Source organism: Acanthaster planci, linkage group LG16, assembly GCF_054643075.1.
Source record: "Acanthaster planci isolate LZ-2023a linkage group LG16, COTS_SCS, whole genome shotgun sequence".
Taxonomy (NCBI): Eukaryota; Metazoa; Echinodermata; class Asteroidea; order Valvatida; family Acanthasteridae; genus Acanthaster; species Acanthaster planci.
The window spans coordinates 1135809-1162875 of NC_141792.1; the positions used below are offsets into that span (position 1 = coordinate 1135809).

The following is a 27067-nucleotide window of genomic DNA, read 5'->3' on the forward strand; positions in this document are numbered from 1 at the left end:
AGTGGTGACTAGTTGAGGTCATCTGAATGCGATTACCTTTGGAAAATAAGGTAACTTGTTATCGACAGTGTGCTGGTTTGTTGGGTATATCACTGCATAATGTTCTTGTTGAAATTGACAGGGTATTTTTGTCTACTTAAGTTACAAGTCTCTCTTTAGTGATTAAGTCCCGTGAAGAGTCGCGAGCGAGCTGAGCGTGTCGTGCTTGACGAATTATCAGACTTTCCCCAATTCCCAATATAAAGTGTGAGCGGTTCACGTCCAGTATATCTCTTCTCTTTTGGAAACTTTGCACCAAAAATCGCTTTCAAGGTCTAAACAGTGACCAGGCGCGGCCAGTTTAATAAGCTATGACAAGAAAATAAAGCTGTCTGACAGTCTGTTGTGTGCAAATCGTGACCAATGTCTAGTTCCTGTCTGTTTAATTTGTGACCTCGGATGACTGGTCAAAATTAACTGATTTGATCTGGGCCAACGAGTCTAAATAGCAAATAACAGACAAAACCTTTTTTTCAATTGCTGCATTGCAGTTACTACGTGACTGGCAGATCGACACGTTTATCTATGTTCCCTTGTTTCGATGAATCAATCGGACATGTGCTCCCATGTCAAAATAACTGACAGTTTCAGCAATTGATAAATGTCAAGGGAATATAACTTAGCCAGTAGGCCTAATCTTGTCTTCTTGGCCATTACTGTGGTATTGGCGGAAATGATGTTCACCAGAGCATATCAACAAAAAACAGGTATGTGTTCAAATTGAAAATTGCATTGGAGAGCACCTGCTATTGCCTGTTTAATGTGATCGTTGTCAAGTTCGATCTTAGCTACACGAGATGAGGTTTGCCGATAATGTTTAATTGGTTGTGAAAGTTTGCGCTTCTCTCAACGGAATGATTCAGCACTTCCTTTGAAACAATTACAAGAGGTATGGGCGTACTCAAATCTTACTCTTGTCTGGTAGCAGCTATTATCAGCTGTTGTGATGTGATCAACGTCTTAATCCATTTCCGGAGACGAAAAAGGTCACATTTATAGAGTTAAGCCGAATGGCTCCATTCTAATGACCGTTGATTTGTCCCCAAGCGCGTGACCGGAAAAGCCGAGGAGAACCATTTTCAACGCACGCCAAATATGGCAGAGGCGTCTGACCAGTAAGAAATCAAAATGACAGACTCATTGATGAGACATGACGGCATAGATAGGGGCTGAAGTTGAATTCCTTGTCTCAAGGTTTCAGTTTGTTTCATGCCATGTTGGCTTGCATGAATTCTGAAATTTAATGTATGATTGATGGCGATATGAGGACATAATTATTGCTTGTCTGGTTTTATTGAATATAATTACGTTCCAGATAAGGGCTAATCCGTGGACGAAAATGAAACAGAAACTCTCACAATTAGTACAGAAGTCACAATATTCTTGCATTTCAAATTCTATTAATATTTTTTCGTTAAAATGATTGTTAATTACAGTCCATCCAATATAATCTCTTCGAACAAGTATACACGAATTTTCAATCGCCGTCAATTCATTTGAACTGAATGAAGCAACTTATAAAATAAAATATCCCATCACCAGCGACAGTGATTCTCAAATTCCTTACCGTTGTCTCTTCCTCCAAATGGATATTAATTCAAGAGGAACATGTATTGTCGAAAGGAATGGACCTATTGTATTGAAGCCATACTAGGGACTCAATACTTATATGCAGCATGAGCTTTCAAACTTTCTGAACGATAGGGCTCTTTTTAAACAGTAAGCGACTCATAAAGTTTGGGGAAAACAAAACTCGACAGGAATGTTTTAGAATTTATAGTACACTACATATACAATTCATAAAAGAAAAAAGATCAGTCGTTTTAAAAATTGAAGTTCCCCTTCAGTGCATTAAGCTTTTCAATTGCCTACGTGTGTTTGCTTCTCCACTTTTAAATGAAATTTCTAAAATATCCTCAAATGGGGCAACTTGTAGGTCCAAGTCACAAGTTTCCATGTTGTCAGTGTTTTCATTAAGATATTTACGAGTAGACTGGAGCGAACACCTCGAAGTTTCTCCTCCGTGGTATATATATATATGTTACAGCCCTTAAAATCCTTTACTGTCTACCATCTTTGATGTTAGCCAGTTTCAATCGGGTATTTAGTGGCTGCGGCTTTGGTTTGGCCATAAGCACGCCACGTTGACCAGCCAGAGCCAAAGACGGCAATGCGTCGTTTGATCGCGGACTGACAAAGATTGCGGATCCGAGTTTGCTCATTGCAAACAACCAATTCATGGCACTTAATGTTCCGTTAACTCTAACTTCAAAGGACCAATGTTGATGTAATTAGATAGTTGGCGCATGGCCAAAATAAAACGACCCTCGTGGCACATTAGTAGCCTTTCAATCGCCCGTCGGAACATTTCATATGTAACCCCCAACCCTCGGTTTCGAGTATTGGATTAAGCCCAGTATAGACGAGTTATGTGTTCCCAACTGCATGCAAACTGTTCCCGAATTCCCGTGTTCGTTTAATCGGACGTCTTGATTCAAATCAGATATACGGTTCGTAAGTGTGACGTCACTTCAGTTTAAACCACGCCCATTGCCCATGCACTGCACATAGAGTTACATGCAATGATTGCCGTTAACATGGAACCGGAAGTTAACGCGCAACTTCAGCGATCGTCCAATAGGAGCCTGAAAATCGTGGTGCGTCCGCCTTTGTGACGAAGTCACTTACGAATCGGATAAATTTTCCATTGGTAGCACTGCGCATTTTTAACTTTGTCTTGCGATCACTCCACTTCGGATGAACGTGCACCCTTTGACATTTATTTTCATTCTCTCTTGATCTTGTGGACCCTGTATGGTGTCTTGTCTTGCAGCCAGTACCTGGAATGGATTCTGAGAGCAAAATTCAAGTAAAAGTATCAGAGCTCTTGGCAGAGCCGACGTTGCATGGTCTGTGGCTGTGTCCAACTGCCACGCCTATGTCTTCGCCACGTCAATGCGTCCCTCAGATTGCAACATATTCCGTTGGCTTACGAACTCCGCAGCGTGTGGCCGGGTCCAGCGCAGTGTAGTTGGGATCGCGGATCATCAGCACCGCGTTCTCGTACAAATGCGAGTCCGTGGAGTCGTAGCTGTCTCTGTTTTTAAGACTACCGCTGCAGTTGCTACTGTTACACGTGGTCAGCGGCAGGTAGTCCGGCGACTCGTTCAGTTTCTCCCGGCTCCCTTGAGGTGTCTTCCGGAGGTGGCTGAGCCCTATGTACCTTCCGTGTTTGGGCGCCGAGTCTTCAACTTTGTTCATCCTCAGCGGGGTGGTCCGTTTGTTGGTGACGGCGATACGGCGCGTGGGTTTAGCGTAGAGGTACTTCGGTGAAGCAATGGCGTTGATCACCCTCTGGAGGGTGTGATGTTCTGTCTGCGCCTCCTGCACCTCCAGACAGGCCTCCTGCCCGTCTGCAAGACCCCTGTGCTTGTTTTGTCTCCTGGGGACCCTTGGGCGCATTTTGTCCATGTGTCGCCTGTACCAGATGTAGAAGAAAATTAGCGCTGTGGAGAGAGTTGTGGAGAAAGTCACCAGGGCGGTAGCGATGATCCCAGCCGTGGAGTCGCAGATCAGCGCCGGGTCGTGGTCCGGTTTGCATCTAGTGGCGTCGGCTTCGGTGCACGGCGGTTCTGTCCCCTGGGTCGCCAAGGAGTCGGAATCCCCGGCGATGCCAGTCCGTCCCGAGGGCTTGGACACGATGAGCAAGATGCGAGCCAGGTCCGTGCCCTCTCCATTCTGGGCGTAGCACGTGTAGTTCCCAGTGTCCTCCTCACGGACCTCGGAAATACGAAGTGAGCCGTCGATCTGCTGAGCCACTCGTTCTGTTCTCTTGTGGGTGACAAAGCCCCCTTGTGGGTTGGTCCAAGACAGATTAGGTTCTGGGATGCCAGTGGCGTTACAGGGTAGAATTGCACTCTTTCCCCACTCTGCCGTAATTAAACGCTTAATCTGTGGACGAAAACTACTGGTTGATTAATATTTAGATTTTCATGATTCAACAGTCTGTTATTGGGTGGCTTGTTTCAGATCGGAACGCTTAGAAGATTACTCAGTTTCTTTTATCGTTTGACTTTCTCGGTAATTAGCTTGTTAGATCCCGACTTCATCGAACGTCAAATGTGGGTTTTTTACGCAATCTCACAAACATGTCTGTTGAAATACTCGCCTGATACCGTGCAGCACTTCTTCAAATGCACATGCCAAGGTAAGTTGGGGGGCCTACACTGAATACCTTTAGACAAAAGTACTTTCTTTCCAACCATTTGTGTCTGGGAATGTTGTATTCAACTACTTCAAAGATAGGATTAATAAAAGTTGTTTGGATTATTTTACACACACATATAGCAGTTTTATGACGTGCGATAGATTTACCTTAGCTATTTTGGGTTTCTTGCAGATGAGGGGTATCTTTAGGTATCGGAGGTCTATCCCATATAGTGATGGAGGATTAACACAGAGAATCGGATGGCTAATATGTAAGGTTATAGACCCTCTTTCGTCAACTAATCCTCTCCTTAGAAACTCAATTCTACAGTCACAGTTGATGGGATTTCCCGAGATCCAGATGTCTTGGAGGGTGGGTAGGAGGAAGGTCAGATCTGGCAGTGATGCCAGGTTGTTTTCGCTTAGCTGTAACGTCTGTAGTTGGGTCATCCCGTCAAAACTTCGGGAATGAATGTACTGGAGTCTGTTGTTCTGCAGGGCCAGGAGGTTGAGGCTCTGCAGCCCGAACAGCGCACCTCTGTCTATTGACTTGATGTCGTTCTCTTGGAGGAAGAGCTTCCTGAGGCTCGTGAGGCCTGTGAAGGTACCGGGCTGGATTACAGTGATGTTGTTAAGGGAGAGGTCCAGTGTTCGCAGGCGCTGTGCACCTGTGAAGGCACCGCTGGTCAGCGCCTGCAGTTTATTCAGCTTGAGGATCAGGCTGGTCAGGTTGGTAAGGCCTGTGAAGGCGCCCGGCGCGATGATGCTGATTTCGTTCATGCTGAGGTCGAGGTTCTGCAGGCGCCTGTAATGGCTGAAGGATCTTTCGATCAGATTGGTCAGGAGATTACCGTGGAGGTCTAACACCCTGACGTCAGTGTGGCTCTGGGGAATGCATTTCAGCTGGCGGGACCCACAGTTGAATTTGCCGGGCTCGTCATCTTCGCACGCCGCATTTGTACACAATCGATTTCCCGCCCTTCTTTGCTCAAGAGTAGCGCCGTCTGCGTTGGATGAAAGTCCGACCAGTAACCACAGCAACGGTGGCACGATGGCTACTGCACTTGCGTACTGTGAAGACGACGGGCTTTTCCACATGATGACTGCCTGAAAAATGGAAAGAAAACGTTGGAATTATTTCATTGCCTGAATGTGCATTAAGGCTACTAATCTGAGAAGAAAGTAAATTGGTTTAAAGTAGGACAATTGGTAAGGTTATGCGTCGGGATGATTTTAAAGAAAGGCAGTTAGCTGACACGACACAATCGATGATCCAGTGGTATGAAACGGCTCTAGATAGACCCCTTCTCTAGAGAGCAAGACGTCGTGGGTTCGACCTCGTTTTTTAAAAGGTCGCGGAAAACACTGGACATGCAATCCCTATGCTACTCAACGTTGGCAAGGGACAAATCCCAACGGTGACTACTGAAACGTTTCATGAAGTCATCAAAATCCCAACCCAACTTGTAGTATGATTCATACAAACTTCCAAGGAAAATTGGACTGAAAATGTGCCAAAAACTAAAGGTTGCCGTCTTTGGGATTAAATTCCTGTGGTTGCGTCTGCGCCATACACCGGCAATTACAATTAGCAGCGGGATATCTCTCCACAGAATGTGGACTTCCCCATCAGAGTAAATGCACACCGAACCAGGGGCTCGTCAAGGTGCCGAAACCAGTAACTTGATAGTCATGCTTTGACGCGGAGGAAAAACCCATCCTTCAGTGTGTTGATTACGACCTTCCGATTCCTACCGCATGGATAGGGCCGGGATTCTCAACTCCAAATTGCCCCGTAATGCCCGAAGACGAAAAGGCTCATCAGCTACAGTAGTTCGAAGCAACACAGGGGCCCAGTACCCCTGATATCCCAAAAGATGCAGCGTGGCCTAGTTGCTTCATTCTGCCTATTTAATGGTGTCAGACTGACAGCACCATCTAAATGTGGCTCAGGCCTAACGAAGTGCCGATTCTACCCTCTCCTTATCACGTTGGTACCCCGTTTGTGGCCACGGGCTCCTTTCTCCAAGAGCAGGAATCGGCAGAGTTCGCGACGCCCGCCTGCGGTTATCGCCATTGACAGCGCTGACATTTCCATAGGTGGAATATTCTGAAATATGATCCGTCACTGTTTTTGCATAAAGTGATTAAGCATGACCTGTGGAATTATGATATTTTCTGCTGTATTGAATTTAATTTGAAGCATTTTATACGTTTTGTTTCATTATTAGAGCCATGAGACAGTGGTTTTATAATCGGTCTGATGCCATTTATTGCCAGATGCATTCATTTTGTCAATTTGGTTTAGATAATATTTTCTTCGGTAGGATATTATTCGCGCGTAAACATTCAGTCCGTGAACTGATTACAATTATGTTTTGATGGTTAAGTGAGCAATGGTTGCATTTCTTTCATAGATATATTTATGGGCATGTGCATATTACCTATGAGCATGGGAATAACTTTTATGCATGCGCATTAACTCGAAGCATGTATGCGACTGGAGTCAAGATGTTGTTAAACTATCGAGAGTTGGTTACCAAGTCTCTCACGATTTGGTAGGATCTGTCCGAACATTGGACAGAAGTTACATCAGCTGAGATTAGACATATGTCTTTCACAGTTTATTGAGACTTGGTAAAATTGGTCAAGGTTTAAGTTTAAAGAGTGATTCTGACTTATGTGAGAGTAAGAAAACATGTTCGATGAAATCATTTTTATTAGCAGTAACCGAAATTTTGATTTGCCAAATCACAAGAGAGGGAGGATTTTATTTCAGTGTTTAAAAGCAGGGGAAATCGAGGATGAAAAGTTTTTAATGCAGAACACACAGCTAGTTTTTCCTCATTCCAGATTTTCAAATGTGATTACTTTAACCCTTGGGAAAAAGTGTAACCCGAAATAAAAATCATTTTACCTGGGAATGGAAACAACATCGGATGTAAGCCGCCTTATCGTGCATTGAGCACAACTCGGCTTTAATGTTCGCCAATAAAAATAATGTCCGAGTCCCATTAAGTGGAATGACAGCGCTCATCAGAAACGGAAGCGGTTGGTTTTATGGGTAATTTGGGTAATGAGTGATCAGGAGATCCAACGGCCAGTGACCCATGGCCAAAGTCTTCATGTTATTAAGAATGTGACTTTGATGGCATGAGTTTGAGCTACTCCTCACAGGGGAATATAGCAAATTTAAGGGCAGAAAGAAAACTCCGAGTTTAATGGGGACCAATTTGAGTATTGCAATGAAAAACTGATTTAGATCAGATCATGTATTTATTGCATTTTGTAAAAGAGATAGTCAGTATGATTGTCAATTTCCAGTTTTTTTGAACTAGTAATTCGGGGGTTTTGTGAGAGACTTCAATTTTAATGTGGACGGCATTATGAATTCAACTTATCACCTTTAAAATATCACGAGTCTGTCTGAAGCTTCTTTAATACATGAGTTTGTCGGTATTATACACAGTCTCAACGGAAACCCCCAAATGGTCACTCGGCCATCACCTTTTGAGCCCCTTTCGTTCAATTGGTGTCAGGTTTTTCTTTGAGTAGCAACTGTAATTTAAGTGCAACAAGCAGCCGCACTATCAACATTTTGCCCCAAAATGTCATGGACCGCATCATGGTCCGCATCATGGTCCGCTTCGGGGCAGTTGGATAAATCGTCCCATAGAAAACTATAAAATAAGCATGCCCCCCTCCACATTTAAGTGCAGGAGACCACAACAGTTTGTTTGAAGGAGAGTGCTGATAAACACTTTTTGTCGATGGTTTTTAATATTTTTTATTCTGTCGGGCAGTTCGAGGCCACTCGGTGGAGCAAAGTAAATGAAAATGTCAGAATTAATTGCTATGGTGGAAACTCTCAATTTGTGTGGCTGGACCGTAATGGCAGCTTTTAGCAAACCGGAGTTCTGTAGGCGTGTCGCTCAGGCCGCTGCTAGGGCGTATTAGTCGGTTCCAATTACCTGTGCCGCTGATTGAGTTAAATATATAATTTTCTTATTGCATTTTTAATTATATTGATATTTACGAATATAAACGATTAAAGTAAAATTGTGCAAAAAAGCGAGATACATGCAGCCAGGTCTTGATTTTATATGCCAGAAACTGGTCAGTTTATCCTGGGATGAAGAGGGCCTAGTATACCACCTTTGGGACTACGTTCGTTTACATAACGTTACCTAACCTTTTAAAACTTTTTGCTGTTTGGAAATGGAACGTAAGCTCACTTACATACAAGGAAGAACCACTGTACTATTTGCGTGGTTTGAATATTTCAAATTTCTTATTTTTTCCGTCTATCAAGACCAATGATAAACCCACAGCCTGCTCAATGATTAGGGACTGGTGTTAAATCCATATCACGTTGTAGATCTCATAATCTGAGGTTTATACGGGTGTTCCTTTAACTTGTAATCCATAGGTCAGTACTTTCATTGAGAGAAATTCAAGTAAAGATCGGACCTTGCCTCAAGCCAGAAACATAAATCCTCGGCGTTGCTTCTTCTGGAAGGATAAGAGAACTTTTCACCTCGAGCTCTTTCACTGAGTAACTCATAGTACGTCAGATTTGTTACTGTCTTCTCGAAGTTCACGTCAATGACTAATGGAGTCTACAACTACTGAAATTAAACTGTGGGATTCGAGTAAGATAATCACGACTTTGTGATCAGTGAGTGTGATGATAACTTAGATAAGTTATGATTAGGATTAAGATAGCTACACTCAGAGAACATTTGCTGGAGAGCAACTGAATCAAGAAAAACAGAGAAACACGAAGAAAATTGATCAATACGCAAAGCTAGAAAGGGCAAACTTAATCGCTGTGAGACAGGTTAAACCTGACTCAGAATTTGAGGCTTCAGCTGCTGTTTTCAACCTGACAGTGACAAATTCAACCCGAATAAAGGATATAAGCTTATCCGGACAGTGGCAAACTCAAGTTCGATGCAGAATCTGGCCAGAAATAGCTCTCAGAACCCTGGATCACATCAGTCTGAGTGAATGAGGTTGGAGCGTTCTGATCAGCTGCACCAAACTGAGGGGATATCTCTAAGCGGTTTTTTCCTCTCGGCTGGAAACCTGAGTCTTTTCTGAAGATCGGAGACGTCCCCTCGCAGAAGTTGATTGGGGAACGAGGGCGTCGGAAATCACCGACGGGGAGCACGCGGGGCTAGGGAAGGGAGGGCTGGCGACCCCTGGCGAGGCAGGCCCATGGGGGTTGACTCGGGAGGTTAAATTTGTTGAGATCAGAACATGATACAATCCTGATCGCATCACCAGCCTCAAGGAAGGCAGATTGGAACTGCAGCACCGCTCGGCTCCTATACTGTACGCTGGATTTCAGCCTTCGAGGGTTTTCTTCACGCACAATCACAATCATACGCCGATCACGTTTTCATACCCGATTCAAGAAAAAACATATCGGTCTGAAGCCTCTTTCATTGCCGAGTCATCCATCAAAGTGTAAACAGCTGTGCGTAAAGAATTGAACTGACCAACTTTTGGGCGGTGTTATGCTAGACTGTCGGTCAGTGGTTCATTAGGCCTGCTCTAGTTCCATTGGCATTTCGGCACAACTTCCCAAAAAATTTAAAAAATTCCTCTAGCATGTAAGAAACCATCATGAGATTCTCTATACATCTATTCAGTTATCAAGGTTCTTCAATTCCCATACAAAATTCCTGCCTTCCGTAGTCCTTCCAAATCCCCCTCGCGTCTCGTTGGATTTTCCAGTATTAGAAAATTAGAGGGTTTAGTGACCAGACTGATGATTAAAGTCAGTGACTTGAAAAATTAAAGCGTAGTATATCGTGCTCTGCGATAATACTTCTTTGAAATTATAGAGTGGCAGGTAAGCTCTCGATTGACCCTGAAACAAAAGTGCAGACATTTTGGTCTTTCAAAATAGAAACATGCATCTGTGTAACTGTGTGATCACCGGCGCTCCTCAGTGCTCTTCCTTCATACTTTGGAGATATCCTTGGTTTCGGTGTTCCTCTTTGTCGATGAATCAGCAGCAGCATAGCTGCCTTCCACACTTCTTTTATTTTCGGAGCTGATCTTCTCACTTTACACATCCTTGGTTTAGAAATTCCACGCTAAAACCTCGTCTTTTCATCTCTGTCAAACTCTCTCCCGTTTATTTAGATATCTACATGAGGGCCGTGTAGTATCAGTAGCCATCCACCTGTTGTCTCGGCGTTGTCTTCATTAGGTCCAGCATCCCGTTCTTTTCCCAGGAGTGTCTGTATCACTTGGCGTCCCTCCTCTGGGTGCTAATCTCGCAAAGGTCCTCTCTTATCCGACACCCTCCTATCGTTAATAGGATGCACACTATCTCGCACACCGCCGTCTAATTGTGTTCTCCCCGTTTTTCCAAGCGGCCCTTTCTGGCTGTTATCTGTTTTCCAGTTCTCCTCTGGCGATGCTGAGATCGGGGAATTCCTACTTATCTGAAACATTCTTCCCTGTTTGTAGTAAATTGTACGACTGGGGAGCATGTTATCCAACGGCACGCCTAGCGTCGAAAGCCGTCCCAGGATATCCTCGGCCGTGAAATATACACGTCTGTCTCCATCAGTCATCATGACATGTTTTTCAATTTTAGGAAACCCGAAAATGGTGAAGATATTGCTTGGGACTTAGCTCTCGGCAAGTCCGAGGCGCCTTCCTAGATTCCTCATTTCCTAACAAATCCGCAGGCTTGATAACGATTAAAATGACGCTGACTTGGAGAGGAAAAACACATGGTCTACGTTTAGTGTTCCGATCCAAAGAATGGCCTGTCAAGGTTGGATGAAGATCGGCGTGATTTAGTTAACGATATTCTCAGCACAAAATTAGACGCAAAGTGATGCTCGTTAATGGATCGGTAATTAGTTGCTTCCTGTTTTCTCTACTTTTTAAAATTAATCCTAACTTTTCAATGAGAGACCCGAGATGTCTGATGATTTTGATCTTCATGAAATGCATGGGCTTTGTGGTTATCAGAGATGGCGATTGCAGTTCAAACTGAGTACACATGGTAGATAGTTTAATACGACCTGAATACTCATAATACAACATGCAGGAAAAACTCCAATTGTGACATATTTTACCTTTGCGGTATCTTGCCCAGTCGATGATTTCTGCACAACATCAACAATGGCCAGCTTCCAGCAAGACGTCTTAGCCTGGTAAATTTGTTTAAATCTCCCCACTTGTTGAACTGTCAACACTTTTGTGTGTGGTGCACAATCATTTTAGATCCTTTGGCAACCTTTTCCGGGCAATAACCTTTCTGAGGGATTTTGATATCCTCCAATAAAATCACTCAGAGCTGCTAGAATAAGAAAGGAATAGCCTAGGTGAACAGATTTAGTCGCTCCAAGCCATCGACAATACGGAGATGATACACCCGTCAAAGTCACGTCTCTGATGATCAGCAATACTGAATCAGCGCCCTTGGGTTAGTAGCATCGATCTCATCTCCGCAGTGATGTCATATTTCGATTCAAGTGATTGCATCGGGGGTAGTCTCTAGAGTTGTAACATGCATTCATTTTGTGGTCATTTATTCACCTTGGTTACTTTTTTCGATCGGTGATATTGGTTAACAAAGGTCTGCCTCAATCGCATATTTAGCGAATGGTCTTTCTCACCTTCCTGTGCCCTTCTTCCTCGTGGAAGTCGAAATTATCTGTATTTGTCATGCTTAGTCTCCTTCACGTGCGTACATCTCTAGCACGATATTCGTGTTGCGATGACTTCTGTTTCCTATTCAGAACCTGTGGGCACTCTCTCCGTCTACTCGTAATGCGCACGTGTAACTCGCGCGTGTAGTTGCGGTTTTGTGTGTAATCCCTTGTCTTCTCTGCCGCGTCGAAGCTGTGATTTTCCCCACCGTGCCAATAAACTGAGCCGTGTTCCCTATGGGTCCAGACAGAGCTTTGGATTATACACATTCAGGCGTAGCCGTAGTGGACCAATTTGAGGAGCCCCCTCCACCACACACCTAGTACCTGGGCAATAACACCCAAATTACCTTGAATGGATATTCTATCTGTCTGAAATTGTCCACGTCCCTCCGTGCACGGAGCCCGAATGTGTGGCGCTGAATACTTCCTGAACCACCACTTGTTAGCGAGAGTTGTTCTAAATGATTCACTTGGGGGGTGGGGTTTAAAATACCAGTAGGAGGAAGCCGAAATAATCTAATTAAAGAGTTCACGATCACACTGTTTGGAGAGGAGTTAGGTATCAGGTAAGTTTGCTGTAGCCGCTGGTAGTACATGTCCTGTGTAATATTATCAACTTTGAAGCGAAAGTAATGAAGTGTGATAGCTGTTTGTCTGGAGTAAGCCCCACCCTCCCGGAACTGTTCACGTTATACATGTACTGTTTCGCCTTCAGATTGCATTCAAAGAATCGTATGCTCGGCAGTATACTGCGTTCGTTTTCGACACGGCTGCATGCGATTATTCCAATACCGTCTGTCGCGAGCTATTTTTGAATTTAGACAGTGCTCTTGCATTTGATTCGGTTCGCTTCGCTTTGATTCGATTTGATTTGATTCGATTTGATTCGACGAGTTTCTTGTCCGGATTTGAAATCTGTTTTACATGGATATAGAGCATAATAACAATTATTATTACAAACAACTAAATAGTACATCATAACAATTTATCTTTTATGAAAACTGATCAGATCAACTGGCAGAGCACTCACCACAAGCTACACTCAGTTTAGTTTAAAAAATGGTTTCAGTGCGTACTTCTCACGACGACAATGCCGCCTTAGTACTGTTTGAATCTGGAACGGATTCTAAACTAGACATTGTGTATACGTAGTCACTGGCTGTTTTTCAATGAAGAAGATGTTATTTTATTACCAGTTGACTTCGGAGGAATAACCTATTCATTTTTAGAGAAGGAAAACTACGGGTTGGCCAGCCCAAACGAGCAAACGAGGAAGCTTTAATGTTGCTTGTTCTTTTGAGGAATTCTTGGTGTCATTACCTGGAATGATTAACAACAACAAATAACCAACTAAAAGTAAACCCCGCAATGTGGAAGAATCACCTGTTACAAAATGTGTGTCCCTGTCACCACTGGAAGCCCGAGAGAATGACCTGCAATATGACCCATTTCCCTGATATTTGCGACAGTTGCAAAGATCAGCCGTCAATTTATATGTGTTGCACATGAATCCCCAATCTGTACATCCTGGGACCGGCTTAAACTCCATTTACTTACCAAAGTTTCGAGTTCTGCGCCCCAATTCTCTCCAGTATTACCGCACGCCAAACTTCGGACTGTTGGTTCGGTGAGCCAGGTCTAAACTTAAAGCTTAAAGTCGAGCGGCGTTTTTGGACATAGCTTAATGTGTTTTCTATTTCTGAAGACGGGGTTGAAAGTTTCTGTCATCTGAATGATTGACTGGGACCGGGCATGTTTGCATGACCTCTCGGAATCCAGGTCAAGCTGAATGACGTCATGCCTTGCAATGTTCCTCGAGCGTGTTTGACTGACGCGGCCTGGCTCTCTCGCCGACTCTGATTGGTCGATAACGGTCTGTGCGAATTCCTTCAGGTCTTGGCATTTCAGATTGAAGACCTTCGGGGTAAAAGTTGCGAGAGCTTTCTTTGTGTTCTCCTCAGTTGCACTATTACATGTGGAACGAACTTGATTCTGTTTTGAAATTGGAGCCATGGTGACGCAAAGATTGCAATACCAGCGGCAATTTTTAGCATAAAATTGGCAGTTGGCAGGTTTGTCGATGCTAAGAGCTTGTCTCACTTGGCTACCCCCAACCAGTGTCAAAATATGACGTTTTATTGCTGGAAGATCTTTTGGTCATTTTGTAAAGAATTTCAATGATGGATTTTTGAAAGTCCACTCGCGACAATATTATTTACCTGACGGGATACGATTCATGTCTGCGACAAGTCTTTTGGTAAGCTGATTAAAAAACGTGCTGATGCTGGGCATTTAGAGTTTGGATCTTCGTTCTCCAATCTCGAAGGAAAAAAACGCGGCCAGCACACCGACAATACCTATCAACTGTCCGGCAGTAAGAAACACAGCAAGGACAGTGGAATGGAAATACATTGGCAACTATTTTGCTCTTCACGGAAGGGCGTCCAGCAATCTTCTCAGACAACCTGCAATCAGATCAAATCAATGACAGCTAATTTTGGAGAATTAGGACAACCTCCGACCATAGCTCCGACTGAACGACTCGTATTATGCTCCTCGGGTTAATATAATTGTAGCCTTGGGCTCTAGACGGGAAGGAGTATAAGGTTGAGTTGATGCCGTTACCGATTGGTCTTGTGCACACTCCGGATCCGAATCATTCGACACCCCACTTCAGTACAAGGAATGACTTCTCGTAACGGAGGCCAGTTGACCAAAACAGAACAGGCCCACGTGCGTTTCGAGCAGAGAAACAGAGAGACGGCTCAGTGCAGAGGCGAAACCTTCGCGAAGGGAGGTTGGAGCAGGACCACCCGAGGGCAACTCCTCCCAGCGTGACGGCCGTGGGCATCCGGGCTAACTCTGAGGAGCGCGCGCTGACTGGCCTGTGGTCTCGCGAGGAATCAAAAGCCTCAGCCTCCCGGCTCAAGAAGGGCATGGGTCAGGCTAAATTTGGGCCGGGTTCATTACCGGCCTATATGGATCATTGCCAGGACAATTCGCTGATGATGATGTGTGTGTATGGGATGCAAACGCCAGCTCATTCTTGTATGAGTGGTCACAGATGCGCGGGAGGAGTGTACAAAACTACAGTTGGGAGGTTTCCAAAGAGGCATGCGTGTCGTCTGTACAGGGACTTAATACGGGCGATTCACAATAGTGCGCCCGCAAGAGTTTGTAACGCCTTGGCCGATCACGATGCAAGAAATCTGCAGACCCAATGCGCGTTTGGAAAGGGTCGGCAATTTCCTCGCGTTGTGATTGGCCAACGCGTTGCAGACTCTTGGAGGCGCACTATTGTAAATCGCCTGTATTCTTGATGCATCTTTCATTTTGGACATTCAAAAAAAAAAAAAAAAAAAAAAAGCGAAAGATCGAAGCTTAATGAACCTCCAAACGTTTCATGTTTTAGTTCGTTGGTTATGCTAATGAGTTTTTTTTATTTCCACGTAGTCATTAAAGTGCGTAAAGAATGCTGAATCATTTTGTTAAACCTAACACTTTTGTATTCTGAGCGATGACAAGTCATCCCAGATTTGTATTCGAACTTTATAACCATGTACATTTATTTTCAAATAAGGTGGGGCATTTTTTAGTTTGTGTGTCGTTGTTCTGATGAGGGCTTGTTTAGGGGCTTCAGGCTTGATCTAAACATGGCATTCGAAATTTGAATATTAAAGTCCTGAGCAGATTATTTGAAAACCATAGAAACGTGGTTTTGATCAAACCAGGCCGGTAATGAACCAAACATTGGGCGGTGTGCAGTTATATTTCCAGGGTAAGATTTTTTTAAGATTTCTATCCTGAGCGGGCCGGCCGGCTTATCGCGTCGGCGAGTGCATCCGCGCACGCTAACGCACTGACCCCCCCGGAAAGTAGTCTGGTTAACAGCTTGTACAGCGCGTAATGCAATTATGCATTATCTAACTTCGTGTTTCATGACTCGAACTGTTCAACTCGTTTGCCCAGGGGATTTGCCAGACGAGTTACTTCACTCAGTCACTCCTCATGCCCTCAACCCAGAGGGACGTGACATTTCATCCCTCACACAAGAGGAGAGTTGGGATGGGCTACCAGTGACCCTCTTTGGGGGAGGATGGGGCAACTGGGACCCGGCCATATTTGGAACTTTTTTTTTTACATTTGTCAATATGAAGCAAACATTTACTCTCACATTGTAAAGTCTTCCTTTCGATACCAGACCACCCTTTTTTCAGTTGATTTATTTCTTTGATTTATAAGCTGTAATTCTTACTAAATAAAAGGATATTAAATAAAATGAGTTGAAGTGATCGCCGGTTCGGTGCTTGTGATTTACGGCAGCACTAGTCGTAAAAGAGCGGAAGATTCTGCGGTTGTTCCTTATAACGCCTCTAACAACAAAATTGTATTATTAGATTGTATTTGCTTTTGACATTTCATTTGCATTTCCATAAGATGATAACGGGAGGTATCAAGAAGTTCCTTGAAGCAGTCAAATATTCCAGTCAACAAGCATCGACCTGATGTGCGTTTTTTTGTCTGTTCTCTCCGTTACTAGCATTCGTCTGCTGCATTGGAATTGTGCGTAATTTCAATGGGCAGAGATGAATTCAGTGTAAATGGAAGCCAAGCTTCCAGTTTCGCGAAGGAACAGTTTGCGTCCGGTAAAATTTCACAGCGGGAAGTTGTTTTCCCCTGGCGGTTGCCGCTGCGGACAGCTGTCGGTGATATCATCGGACATTTCATCGCAGTGTGCCGTATCACAACAGTTAATTGAGACGCTGACGCGCGGGCCTGTGTTGCTTTCATCGAAAAGATCCATGATCAAGAATTGAGACTTCAACAGCTTCACACATTCAGGGTTCATAATAACCTTATGACCTTGGAAGGTTAAAGTTGAAACTTTTAATTTCTTTCACCGCGTCTTGCAGACCCAGAAATCACCGTGTCTATAATCAGAGCGGTGTGTTTTTGACGTCGATGGATTTTTTTTGAAACTGTGGAATAAACCAGACAAAGATTTTTGCATGCACTGTGCATGATTTCCTGTCCTAACATGTCTTTGCTGAGTCTGTGAGGAAAAGTTTTCACTAAGACCCTGATACAGGTTTGCGTTTCTCGTTAAGAAATTCAGCTGCTCTCTGCTGACGCAAAGACAGACGAAAACATTCATCGGACAAGTATTTTCATGAAGAGCACTTTTAGTGTCGGGCGCGTCATTTTGTCTTTTTTTTTCCCGTGAAACATTTGTTGAGGATTTTAGTTGTATGAATTGTTAGCTCATCAGCTTTTTATGCGACGACGGCAAAGAATCTTTGGTCTATCCGTGCAGCGTCGCTTTAGTTTCAATGTGGCGACCCCTTAAAGAGCTTTAGGCATTTTGTGGGCATTGTTGGAATAGTTTTGCTGGGCTGACTGTACCGCAATATGTTTCAACATGGCCAATCTCCCCCAGGGAGCCAGCTTGCTGGCTGTTATGACTTTATTGGAGAGGCCCAGTGAGCCGACCAGGGAGTGCAAGTTCGAGGTAGGGGGCGCATAAAGAACGACCCTGCCAGCTTTGCAATACAAGTGGGGACATCCAGGCTTCTGTGGCGAGAGTTGGTCAGCGTCACCTCCCGATGCCTTAACGGGCAGGCATCTCGATGTTATACATCGAGATTCGTCTAGAAATACGTTGGAACATCTACACTGGGCATTAGCCTACCTATACGGAGATTAAGTGTGTTACAACACCCTCCGGAAGTCTGGATCATTTTCAATTATTAATTTAATACGTAGTCAAATAATTTGTCAGTTTCGATTTGGGTTACACCACCTCGGCCGATAGATCCATTACTTTACACGCTCTTGATGCACGTTTTGATTTTTTCTTCCACCGTTGCCTCATGCCATATTGGATTTACAGAGTCTTGGAAAGTCTGCTGTGATTTGGGGGAAATTTCAACTGGGTGAAAATGGTCCGTGCACGACATTTGAATATTGCGTTAGGCAGCTAGACAGGCTCGCTGACGCGACTTAAATTTAAATCACACGTTCCAACCTCGGTTGGCTGTGGGAACGACGAGCTAGCACCTGTTCGTCTTTCTCATGAAATTTGCTGAGTTCCATCAGGCACATCGAGCACGGGCAAGATCCCAGCCGAAGCCCAGCTCTGATGAGAATCGAACCACATACCAGTTTTGTCGAGGGAAGTTGTACCTGTCATGAATTCAACATTTCTTTAAACTTACCTGTGAAAGTAAGCTGATCGAGGATTTCTCCACGGAGCAAAACACAGCTAGAATAATTCTTCCACTAGGTTCACCACTCTCGTCTCTTATTATGAATCCCAGACAGAGTGACAAGTTTATTTCAAGATTTTACCAATGGCGCGTAGCACATTGGCGTGTCCAAGCAGACTTCGAGTGGTTACCTCGCGTTGGGCATCGGCTGTTTTACTCGCCGTTGTCTCGATGGTCTCTGCCCCTCTACCTGAGCACCTCCTGCTGTTTGGGCTTCGAGGGCTCTTTCAACACAATGCCGCATCTGCACCTCGGCTTCCCGCCAAATTTATTTCCAGCTCCTCCGATAAAAAGCGCTGGTTAAACTAAGCCTCGAGTCACAGACTTCGAAAGGTGAAGAGTCGAGAAACAGGAAGAAATAAGACTCTGGATCTTTTGTAGGGGAATATCACGATGCTCACTGAAATATTCCAGCAATCTCTTCTGATGAAGCTTCGTTGTCTGCCAGAAGTTCTTCACATTTTGATCAATGTGATATCTTCCATGAATCTCATCTTTTACATTACGGGCCGAGATTCACCTGTTCGACTTTAAAGTTTTTTTGCCAGGGACGAGGCTTGGTGAGGTTGGGGAGAAAAATCGCCGACTTGCTCTGAACCTTCGATACGGTGAACCTCTCCTACCTGGAAACCAGATATCCGTTTGCCTGCCTACCAAACCCACGGAATATTATCCACGCCTTGCACTAAACATCTAAAGCTGTAACAAGTCCTGTAGGTTCAAGAAACCGAACTCACGCGAGCTCGAACTCAAAAAGTCATCCAGTCCCGACGGAGATTGATGTGACCACTGTAGTGAGTGGACTCTTGAGTATTTTTGACCGTCGCGTTTCCCCGCGCTGGAGGTTTTATCGACAGCCCGTTCACCACCGTCCTCACGGCCGCTTCACACCAGTTTCTGCCAAGGAGGCTCAGTTAGTCGCGTTTATGTGCCCGGGCGCAGGGACCGCGGGGCTGGGGGAGCCGGCAGACTACCCTGCTCGCCTCGCTCACTACCCCGGTGAAATTGTGTGATTCATATCCGGCCTGTTCCGAATACAAGATTGAGGGGAGATTTGAGCTGCCACTTTCATCCAGGAGGCTTGAGATAGAAACCTTTCATCTCCTCTCCCTCTGCAAGCAAGTCTGTGACATTCATGAAATCGTGTAGCATCAGAAAATATTTAAATAGGCCTAATTGTTTAACTCATTTTATGCATTTGGATGGAATCATTTTACATGTTGGCATCTGGTAGCATACAGACAATGAATGTTTATGAATAAATCCGAAATGGCAACAATAGTTTCGTGAGGTGACAAATGGAATGTTCCATTGCACGAGATGAAGCCGAGTGGAACAGATTTTCACTTGCCAACGTAAGACATTTTTCTTCACGCATTTTTGTTTGATACGAAGCCGGATCAATACCGACATGGCTTAATTTTGATCATGGATTTTTATAGGGCGTTTCATTTACCGCGCACCTAGTTACGAACGTTCTATTTTTGCGATCCGTGCCCGAGCGCCGCCTATTGCAACGAATAAGTCATTGACTCATGATTGATGGTCCAGCAAACCGGTGACAGCGATTTATTGAGACGTTGCATGGTGCTGCTTATTGCAAAGAACAACACCGAAGACAAAAATTGAAGATGACAAAATCATAGATCCGTTTTGCGAGAGTGATTCCTTCCTTAAGCGCAGCATGTGTTTCGGGATGTCATACCCTGTTCAATGTGGAATCTTTCTTGTTTCCCTTCCTACAGATTTTTACTGTCAGTCTTAATTTAATGACTACCAGGTGTTCAGAGACTCTAATATGCTATTGCATGCAAAATAGCAATCGAATCATCGGACACCTAGATCCAGGACCATTTTTGTGAAATGAGCGCAAAATGTGCTAAGCACTAATAGGCTGCCGGCTAAACACGTTTATCAGCCCATATACCTCGTGATGTATATCACGTGCAAGGGTCCCTGCTGGATTTTTGCTTAACAAGAATATTGCCGACGAATCATTTTTACACTGTGCAGCTTCGCGTATTTGTATCTTGGTCATATTTGAGTAACGAACTCGTGTGGAAACCTGCAAACGCCACCCAGATATCAGGCGTCATTCCTGTCCAAGAGAAAGCGTCACTCCGTGTATTAGCTGAAGGGTTCCCAAAAGATGTTACCTCGGATGACGTCATTATCATCTCCCCCTTCCCACAAATTGGCCAAAGCAAATGAGCCACAGCGACTGGGGTTACTACCTGCAGTTACTTCCATCACATCGCAGCCTCGAGTTCAAACCCTTAAAGAGCTATCCTGAGCAGGCCTCTCGTCACCAGGTCTGACTCACGTCCTGCATGCTGTGCGCAGCGAGTGGTCACTGACACTTGCGTCCCTGAATGTCGCGTCTGGGGAAAGAGCTCGAGGTTGTAGATGGTGTGTGGTTAGGTAACAAGGGCATGTATTGTTTTCTCCATCGACTTGCCTGCCTGTGGTATCAGCCCCGGTCCAGGCCGATATCCATCAGGCTGTCTCGAGTGACGCCTCTGCGCCCTTGTTTGTCTTACTCTTAGTCCACGGTTGGTTTTGTTTCAGCGAGGACGTTGCTCTACCTTCGCCTTTGCCTTGCTTGCTCGATCTGTCTGAAGATCTAAGTGCCGTTTCAATGGTTTTCCACCTGTTTAACGCAGTTGAATATTTTGTACTTAAGGATTACCAGGTTATATCTGCACATTTTTCATTTCCTCTCTTCACTAGACTGTCAAGACCCCATCAGCTATTTCCCGTTCTTTCAAAACCAAGTAGCACGTTCAAAAAGCGGAGAACTTCTTTAATTTTCTTCCGCAGTTCTCGGACTTTCCGTCCTATCGACAGTGGCACACCTACGGAGTTTAGAGATAAAAACTCAGTGGACGTGCGAGGGCGCTAGTTAAGTTTTCAAGCACGGTGATATGACAGCCGGCTTCAAAATTTTAATGGCCATGTCCGAATTCGTGGCTGCAGCCTGAAATTATACACGATTCTATGGTCGTGGCCACAGCCAGTTGCCATAGAGTCATGCGTAAATTCAAGCCGTAGCCAAGTGATTTGGACACGGCTGATTTTCCCAGTTTCAGATTACGCTGCGCCGAGGCTAGGCCGTTTGTGGCGCCATCACCTGTCCACGAGCAAGCCACACACGATAGCCGTTCGGTGTTTTGCGCGCACTGCTCAGTCAGTGACAGTCAGTGATGGTATCAGAGCACAGCTGATGCGGGGTTACTTCGCAAACGTGGCCCCGGCATATGCATAATGGGAAGTGTGCAACCAGTGTGTAGTCGGTATGCACTGTCCACAGTGTTGAAGTCGAGTCCGGACAATCCGTTAGCCTGTTTGAAGCTGTTATTCACCCCAGGTATTCACTTTTAATCGGGGGGGGGATTCAGTGGGTAGGGAATTTTTTTTGCTGCACTGCCAAATATAAACTGTGTTCCCCATCCCAGATGCATACGTCACTGCTGTCGGTCTTCTCTGCAATTCACCTTGAATAAAGTTAGGTTGGATAAAAATATGAAAATGGACAGAAACCAAAGTAGCCACAAATAAACGAACTAGGCCAAACCAAGTTTAGCCCATCAAAACAGGCCAAACTAAACCAATTAAATTTATGCTAGAGTAAACCAAAACAAAACAGTAAAGAGTCAGTGACCAGTAATTCTCCGTATCTGTAAAGAGTGGTTATTTTATTATGAGTGAATTTTCCCTTGCCCCTTCTCGTCCAATCTAAACGTGGTCATAATTTCCACTTCCCTTGTCTCTGATAAGAGATCCCCTCTGGGCGCTATCTTCTAAATTGATACAATAACATCCGTGAGCTACGTTGTAATATCTGATTTTCTACTTGTGATACGAGAAAACGTCCGTTTCATCGGTCAACATCTTTAACCACAGGGGCGACGCCGCTTCGTAACCTTGCAAGATAGCTAACTTGCTAACTTTTATCAGGTAACTCGACCTTAGAGGTTCTTGACCAAGCTTGTAATAAGCTAATTTGATGAAATGGCAGGTCACACACGCAATTTTCACCGCTTCTCGCCGTTGGATTACTGCGTGGATCGTTATTCCAGAGCGTCATTAGGGTGATCGGCATTGGATACATTCTCGGTAAGACATTTTGCCTCAAGGTTCCGGAAGCTTGATTCACCAGGGCCTCAGCATGAGGAGCTTTTTCTTCAGTCAAAGCCTATTGCTGAAAGTTCACGGTGCCAGGTCCGATTTCCTATCCTTCGGTGAGCTCCATTACTGATTAGCATGGGACTTTGGAAGCGGCGTATGTTCAGTTTGGAGGTTTCGACATTTTCTCCCGGACTGACATGATACACGGTTAATCGCCGTCACCGTGTTAGTCAGCCACAATAGACGGTAGAATGATAAGTTGTACTTAATCCCTGTGGGCCAGGTTCGATCAGCGGCAGTTTATGGTCAATTGTTGGACAATTTTACCTGGTACCAAGGATGTATTTTGTGTACCGATTACCAGGGAGAGTCGATCAGTTGTCGGTACATGGCCACTGATGACCGACTTGGCCAGGTTCGATCAGTCGGACATTGTTCGATTTTACCTGGTACCCAGGATGTAGTTTGTGCACTGATTACCAGGGAGAATCATCGACCAATGGTCGATAAATGGTAGCCCTGGAAGCTCAAGCTTGCGCAAGTAAACGTTTTATCCGACCGAATGAATTACAGATGCTGCTTTAAAATCTTGTATGATTTTTTCCCTCCTGGGAGAGAAGTGTGAATTTCCGTCAGGTTGAAGGCTAGTCTTGGTTTAAGACGTTCCAGTATTGCACGACACGAACCATCACACGGTTACAGGGTACAATCACGAGACGCGCAAATGCCCAAAGTCAAACCAGGATCTAAATAAATATAGCGCCCTCTGTAGTTTGAATCAATCCATTCTGGCTAAAAGGAGGAATGCGAATGTCTTGGAGCCAAGACCAGTTTGAAGGCCAGTAAACAGGGCCTAAAAACTACCTGCTCGAACCAATTCACGATTTGTTTGCTCTCAAATTCGTCTTTATGAGTGCATTTTGTGGCATTTGGAGCGGACGGTTTGTAACAAAGGACTAAAGAACAACTATCAGACCGGCAGTTTGTGACTGTCAAAATCGATCTACTTGGAAATGGAGTGTTGTCATCAATTTTCAAAATGGCTTTCTTGGTGTTTTGTGGCACTATCAGGCTTACTGTTGCGCTTATAATCTCAAAGTCAGGAAGTGAAAAAAAAACGGTTGAAGCCTGAGACGGAGCCCAAGTCGAGTATTGGAAAACGGCCCATGTGTATTGTTAAGGAAGCCTTGGTGTCATCTGTGGAATGTATCGAGTAGACGCTGTAAGACGATTGTGTAGAGAGTGGACTGTTCTTTATTATCTCTGAGTTTTACCAAGTTGCCAAGTTCAACATATGAAGCAAGATGTGAGACAAAGAGAACCCTCTCTGCTTTGTGTTGGTTATTGTTTGACTGGAATCTGAGGAATTCCTTTTAGACATCAAGGGGGGGGGATGTGTTAGATAACAATAGTCTAGAGTGTGTATAGCGATTGGACAGGTGGGGGGTACCCCTTGGTCTCATTTCTTGCTGGATATAAAGCTGAAGGTCCTGTGCACTTTCGAGTGATCCTTGTTTGCATTACCACTAGACTTTCTAAAGTACACTGTCATTAACAATCAATGCAATGATGGTATCGCGTAAAGCTCTTTATCCGCAAATGGCATCGCTGCATAAATGTATCTTTATTATCACAATCATCTATCATTTCTCCTCTCATAAAACCTGCTTACCATGCAAGGTGCCTTGTATAAAATGCACCACAGAGTTGCTGCCGCGTATGGTTGTGTCCCATCACCGTATACGGCATTGGATTCTTAAGAATAAAAACGAACTTGGCACCGAAGACAAATTGTGTAAAAATTTAAATGATGTTCTTGGAAACTACGTAGAATGTAGTTCAGCTTATGCGTTCAGAGACACGCCCGACAGTAGATAGGTACAGGTGCAGTAGGAAAAAAAGTACTGCGATACTCTAATCGCCCCCAAAATGGCTCCAAGCAGGCGCGTTGAAGGCTGCTGCGTTGACGGGGCTTATGCCACTACTATAGACGCGGCATCTACTGGCATCCGTATAATTATTTCCTAACATCACCACTGCAACCTTGCAGGTCTTTTGCCCTGCTGGACGAGATTTGCGGCCTTTGTTGATATTTTGTTACAGTCCTTTGTAATCGGATTGTTGTGCATAATTGCCTAACTCGCCTATAGCGCGTATTGTCATTAGACAGCAAGGCCCTCGAACCACTTCGTCACTCAGGCGTCCGGGCTTCGACCGTGTTGGCTTGTAGCTTGCAGTTAGTCAATGACTATCATTAATTTTGTGACAGGACTGTGGGACACACATGCCGTTTCTATGTGAATAGTCAGAAATTCTGAGGACAGTGATGCTGAAATTTTTGTCTTGCAAATAAATTTGTTGAGCAACAACAGTCCATCAAAACACACTGCTCATGAAATTATTTTCTCGGTCTATTTTAAGGTTTGTTGTTTTTGTTTTGACCGTTTTGAAACCGTCGCAGAATTCGCAAAAATGTCGCACGTGTTCATCTGCTCCTTTCAGTTCGGGGAAACAGAATGTCGCCCTCAAGCGATGCCACCAGGCCAACCAGAGTCACTTTCTCAGCAGCTGTACTGCGACATCGCGGGAATTTCCGAATGGTTGAAAATCGAATTTTGTGTGACTCTGTTTGGTGTAAAACTGAAATGATATCAGAGCGGTCGTCCACTGGCAAATGCTTCATTTCTGTAATCAAGTCCGAAAATCCATCATCGCAAACTTTTTTGATTTTCGTGTAACACAGCCCAGCCTATAAGTCATGCTCGGTCACCGCTTTTCGTGTAATAATTCCGCATAAAGGCCGATGGACAGATAATTTGATACGTAGCACCCACATAACAGACCCAAATGAAAAAAGAGAAAAAAGGTTGTCCTTTCACGCGATTTACAGCCAGTGGCGGTTCCAGCAAATTACATCAGACGGGATTGCTTGCCAGCACGGGGTGTCAGGTGCCGGATCTGTGGCCCCTTGCCTCCGGTAAGCAGGTGGTCGGGGGACAGGCAACCCGCTGTCTCAACCACAGTGACGATGATGATAAAATTTGCCGTGATCCTCCGGAGACCTTAATGGTATAGAAAGCTTTTTAGGGGGGTTACCGTGACTATCTTTAGAAACCAAAGCCATAATCGCATTGACTGATGTGGTTCTCTCGTTGCAGAAGTTGGTTAATTTGATCTGCGTCGTCGTGACGACCTATAAATCAGCGTTTTGTGGCATTCTTTTAAGTATCTAGGAGGTGGCGAAATGCCAAAGAGCAAGTCCCATGTCGGAACACTGATGGAAGTGATTCTCCTTCGGTCCAAAAGATTTTAACAAACTGCATACGATCGAATATTTCCCATGTGACGTTCTGTATGACTACTTCAATTTTGATTCAATGATGGATGGGCCTGGCCATTGTCCACGTTCAACTTTTTTATTCTTGGAGCCATTCTTTTACTCATTTGAAGAGCCTGTTGCAGAGCCTTCTAGGGTAAGCATCGTTTTTGCAACTCTAGCACATCCGTTGTAACTTGTGCAGCCATCGCTCCGTTCATTTCCGTTGATTGATTGGCAGTCGTGTTTAGCTGCAGGGTAAGTTAGAAACCTTATTTATTATTATGCAACAGACTGTGTGAAACATGTAATTTATCACAAACCCACTCAACACTTAATTGAAACCTTATTCGAACGTTTTATGAATATTGGGTGCATTTGGAGATAGCTCGACCATTCATGACTTTTGTAAATTACATTATATGTAAATTCACACCTTGAGAATGAAAGGCCAGAATTAGCACAGAATCCATGTACTGTCTTAACTGTTTTCCAATGTGTTTTAATTCGTTGAGGAGAAAAGGCAAAAGATGGAAGTTGAGACGCAGATCAGTAACCTGGCGATAATACTACCCCTGCTTTTCGAAGACAAGACTCTAGACGTTTATCTGTTTCTTCATTCAAAATTCTTCCATTCTTGTATAAAAATTATGAGTTTCGTAAAATGTGCATCTGAAAGACTAAGTTATCACGTGCACACTAAGTAAGTGCACGTTAACTCGAAGGAAGTGGACGTTATGTTAAGTGAACAAATTAATTACATCCATGGGTATACCGATAAATCAATCTACGGGAGAATAATGAAGTGATATATTGAACAGTATACGTGTATATTATGCGATATTTCCTTTTGTTTTACAGTACTTTGACATCTGCAGTTTTATGTACATGTGGGCTTACTGGTAGCTGTAAAGGTCTTCAGCCAACCTCAGCCTTGTAGTTGGTAGGTTGTTATATGGAACTAAATGTGACCCACTCTGCGAAAATGAGTCTTAAGTCGCCAGAGCTACCTTGGAGAAAATCGTGTTTTAGAATAATTTTGCACAGTGTAAATCAATAGGAACCCACAGCATTTGTCACCATGGAGTATCCACTTTCATCAGGATGCCAAACTGAGCGATACATCAAAACAAAACAAACTCAATTTGCTCTTTCTAGTACAAATGAAAACTCAAAAAGTGGCTCTGGCGACTTAAGACTCCTTTCTTACAGAGCGGGTCACAAATACGCTTTTAATACTGGGAATATATACTTGTACTAAGATCACTCGTGTTCATGATTAACCAGAACCAGTGGGTTGTCTTCCAAACTGCTGATGTACCATGCATTTAACTGTACCATGCATGTAACTGATGAGACAGTGCGCTTTCCGTTATTGAAAATTGTCAATCAAATGTTGTTACGTGTACGTATACTTCAGTGTTCTT

General features: G+C 44.2%; 1 protein-coding gene across 2 annotated transcripts; it reads right to left on the reverse strand.

Annotated features, from left to right (window-relative positions):
* Positions 1-1403: 1403 nt before the first annotated feature.
* LOC110976513 (uncharacterized) lies at positions 1404-19369 on the reverse strand. 2 transcript variants are annotated; one of them, XM_087147572.1, is made up of 3 exons: positions 18146-19369; positions 4414-5352; positions 1404-3990 (listed from the first exon to the last, which is right to left on the reverse strand). In XM_087147572.1, exons 2-3 carry the CDS (start codon positions 5341-5343, stop codon positions 3004-3006), a joined length of 1917 nt encoding a protein of 638 aa, XP_087003698.1. In that variant the 5' UTR covers positions 5344-5352; positions 18146-19369; the 3' UTR covers positions 1404-3003. The 2 variants fall into 2 exon arrangements, with proteins under 2 accessions (XP_087003698.1, XP_022085528.2); XM_022229836.2 differs by lacking the exon at positions 18146-19369 and adding an exon at positions 13488-13703.
* Positions 19370-27067: the final 7698 nt, after the last annotated feature.

Excerpts from the sequence above, each read along its gene's own strand:
- LOC110976513 (XM_087147572.1), bottom strand. The coding sequence starts at position 5,343 with ATGTGGAAAAGCCCGTCGTCTTCACAGTACGCAAGTGCAGTAGCCATC. Across the intron at positions 3,991-4,413 it reads AGAAACCCAAAATAGCTAAG|ATTAAGCGTTTAATTACGGC; the intron begins GTAAATCTATCG and ends TTTCGTCCACAG.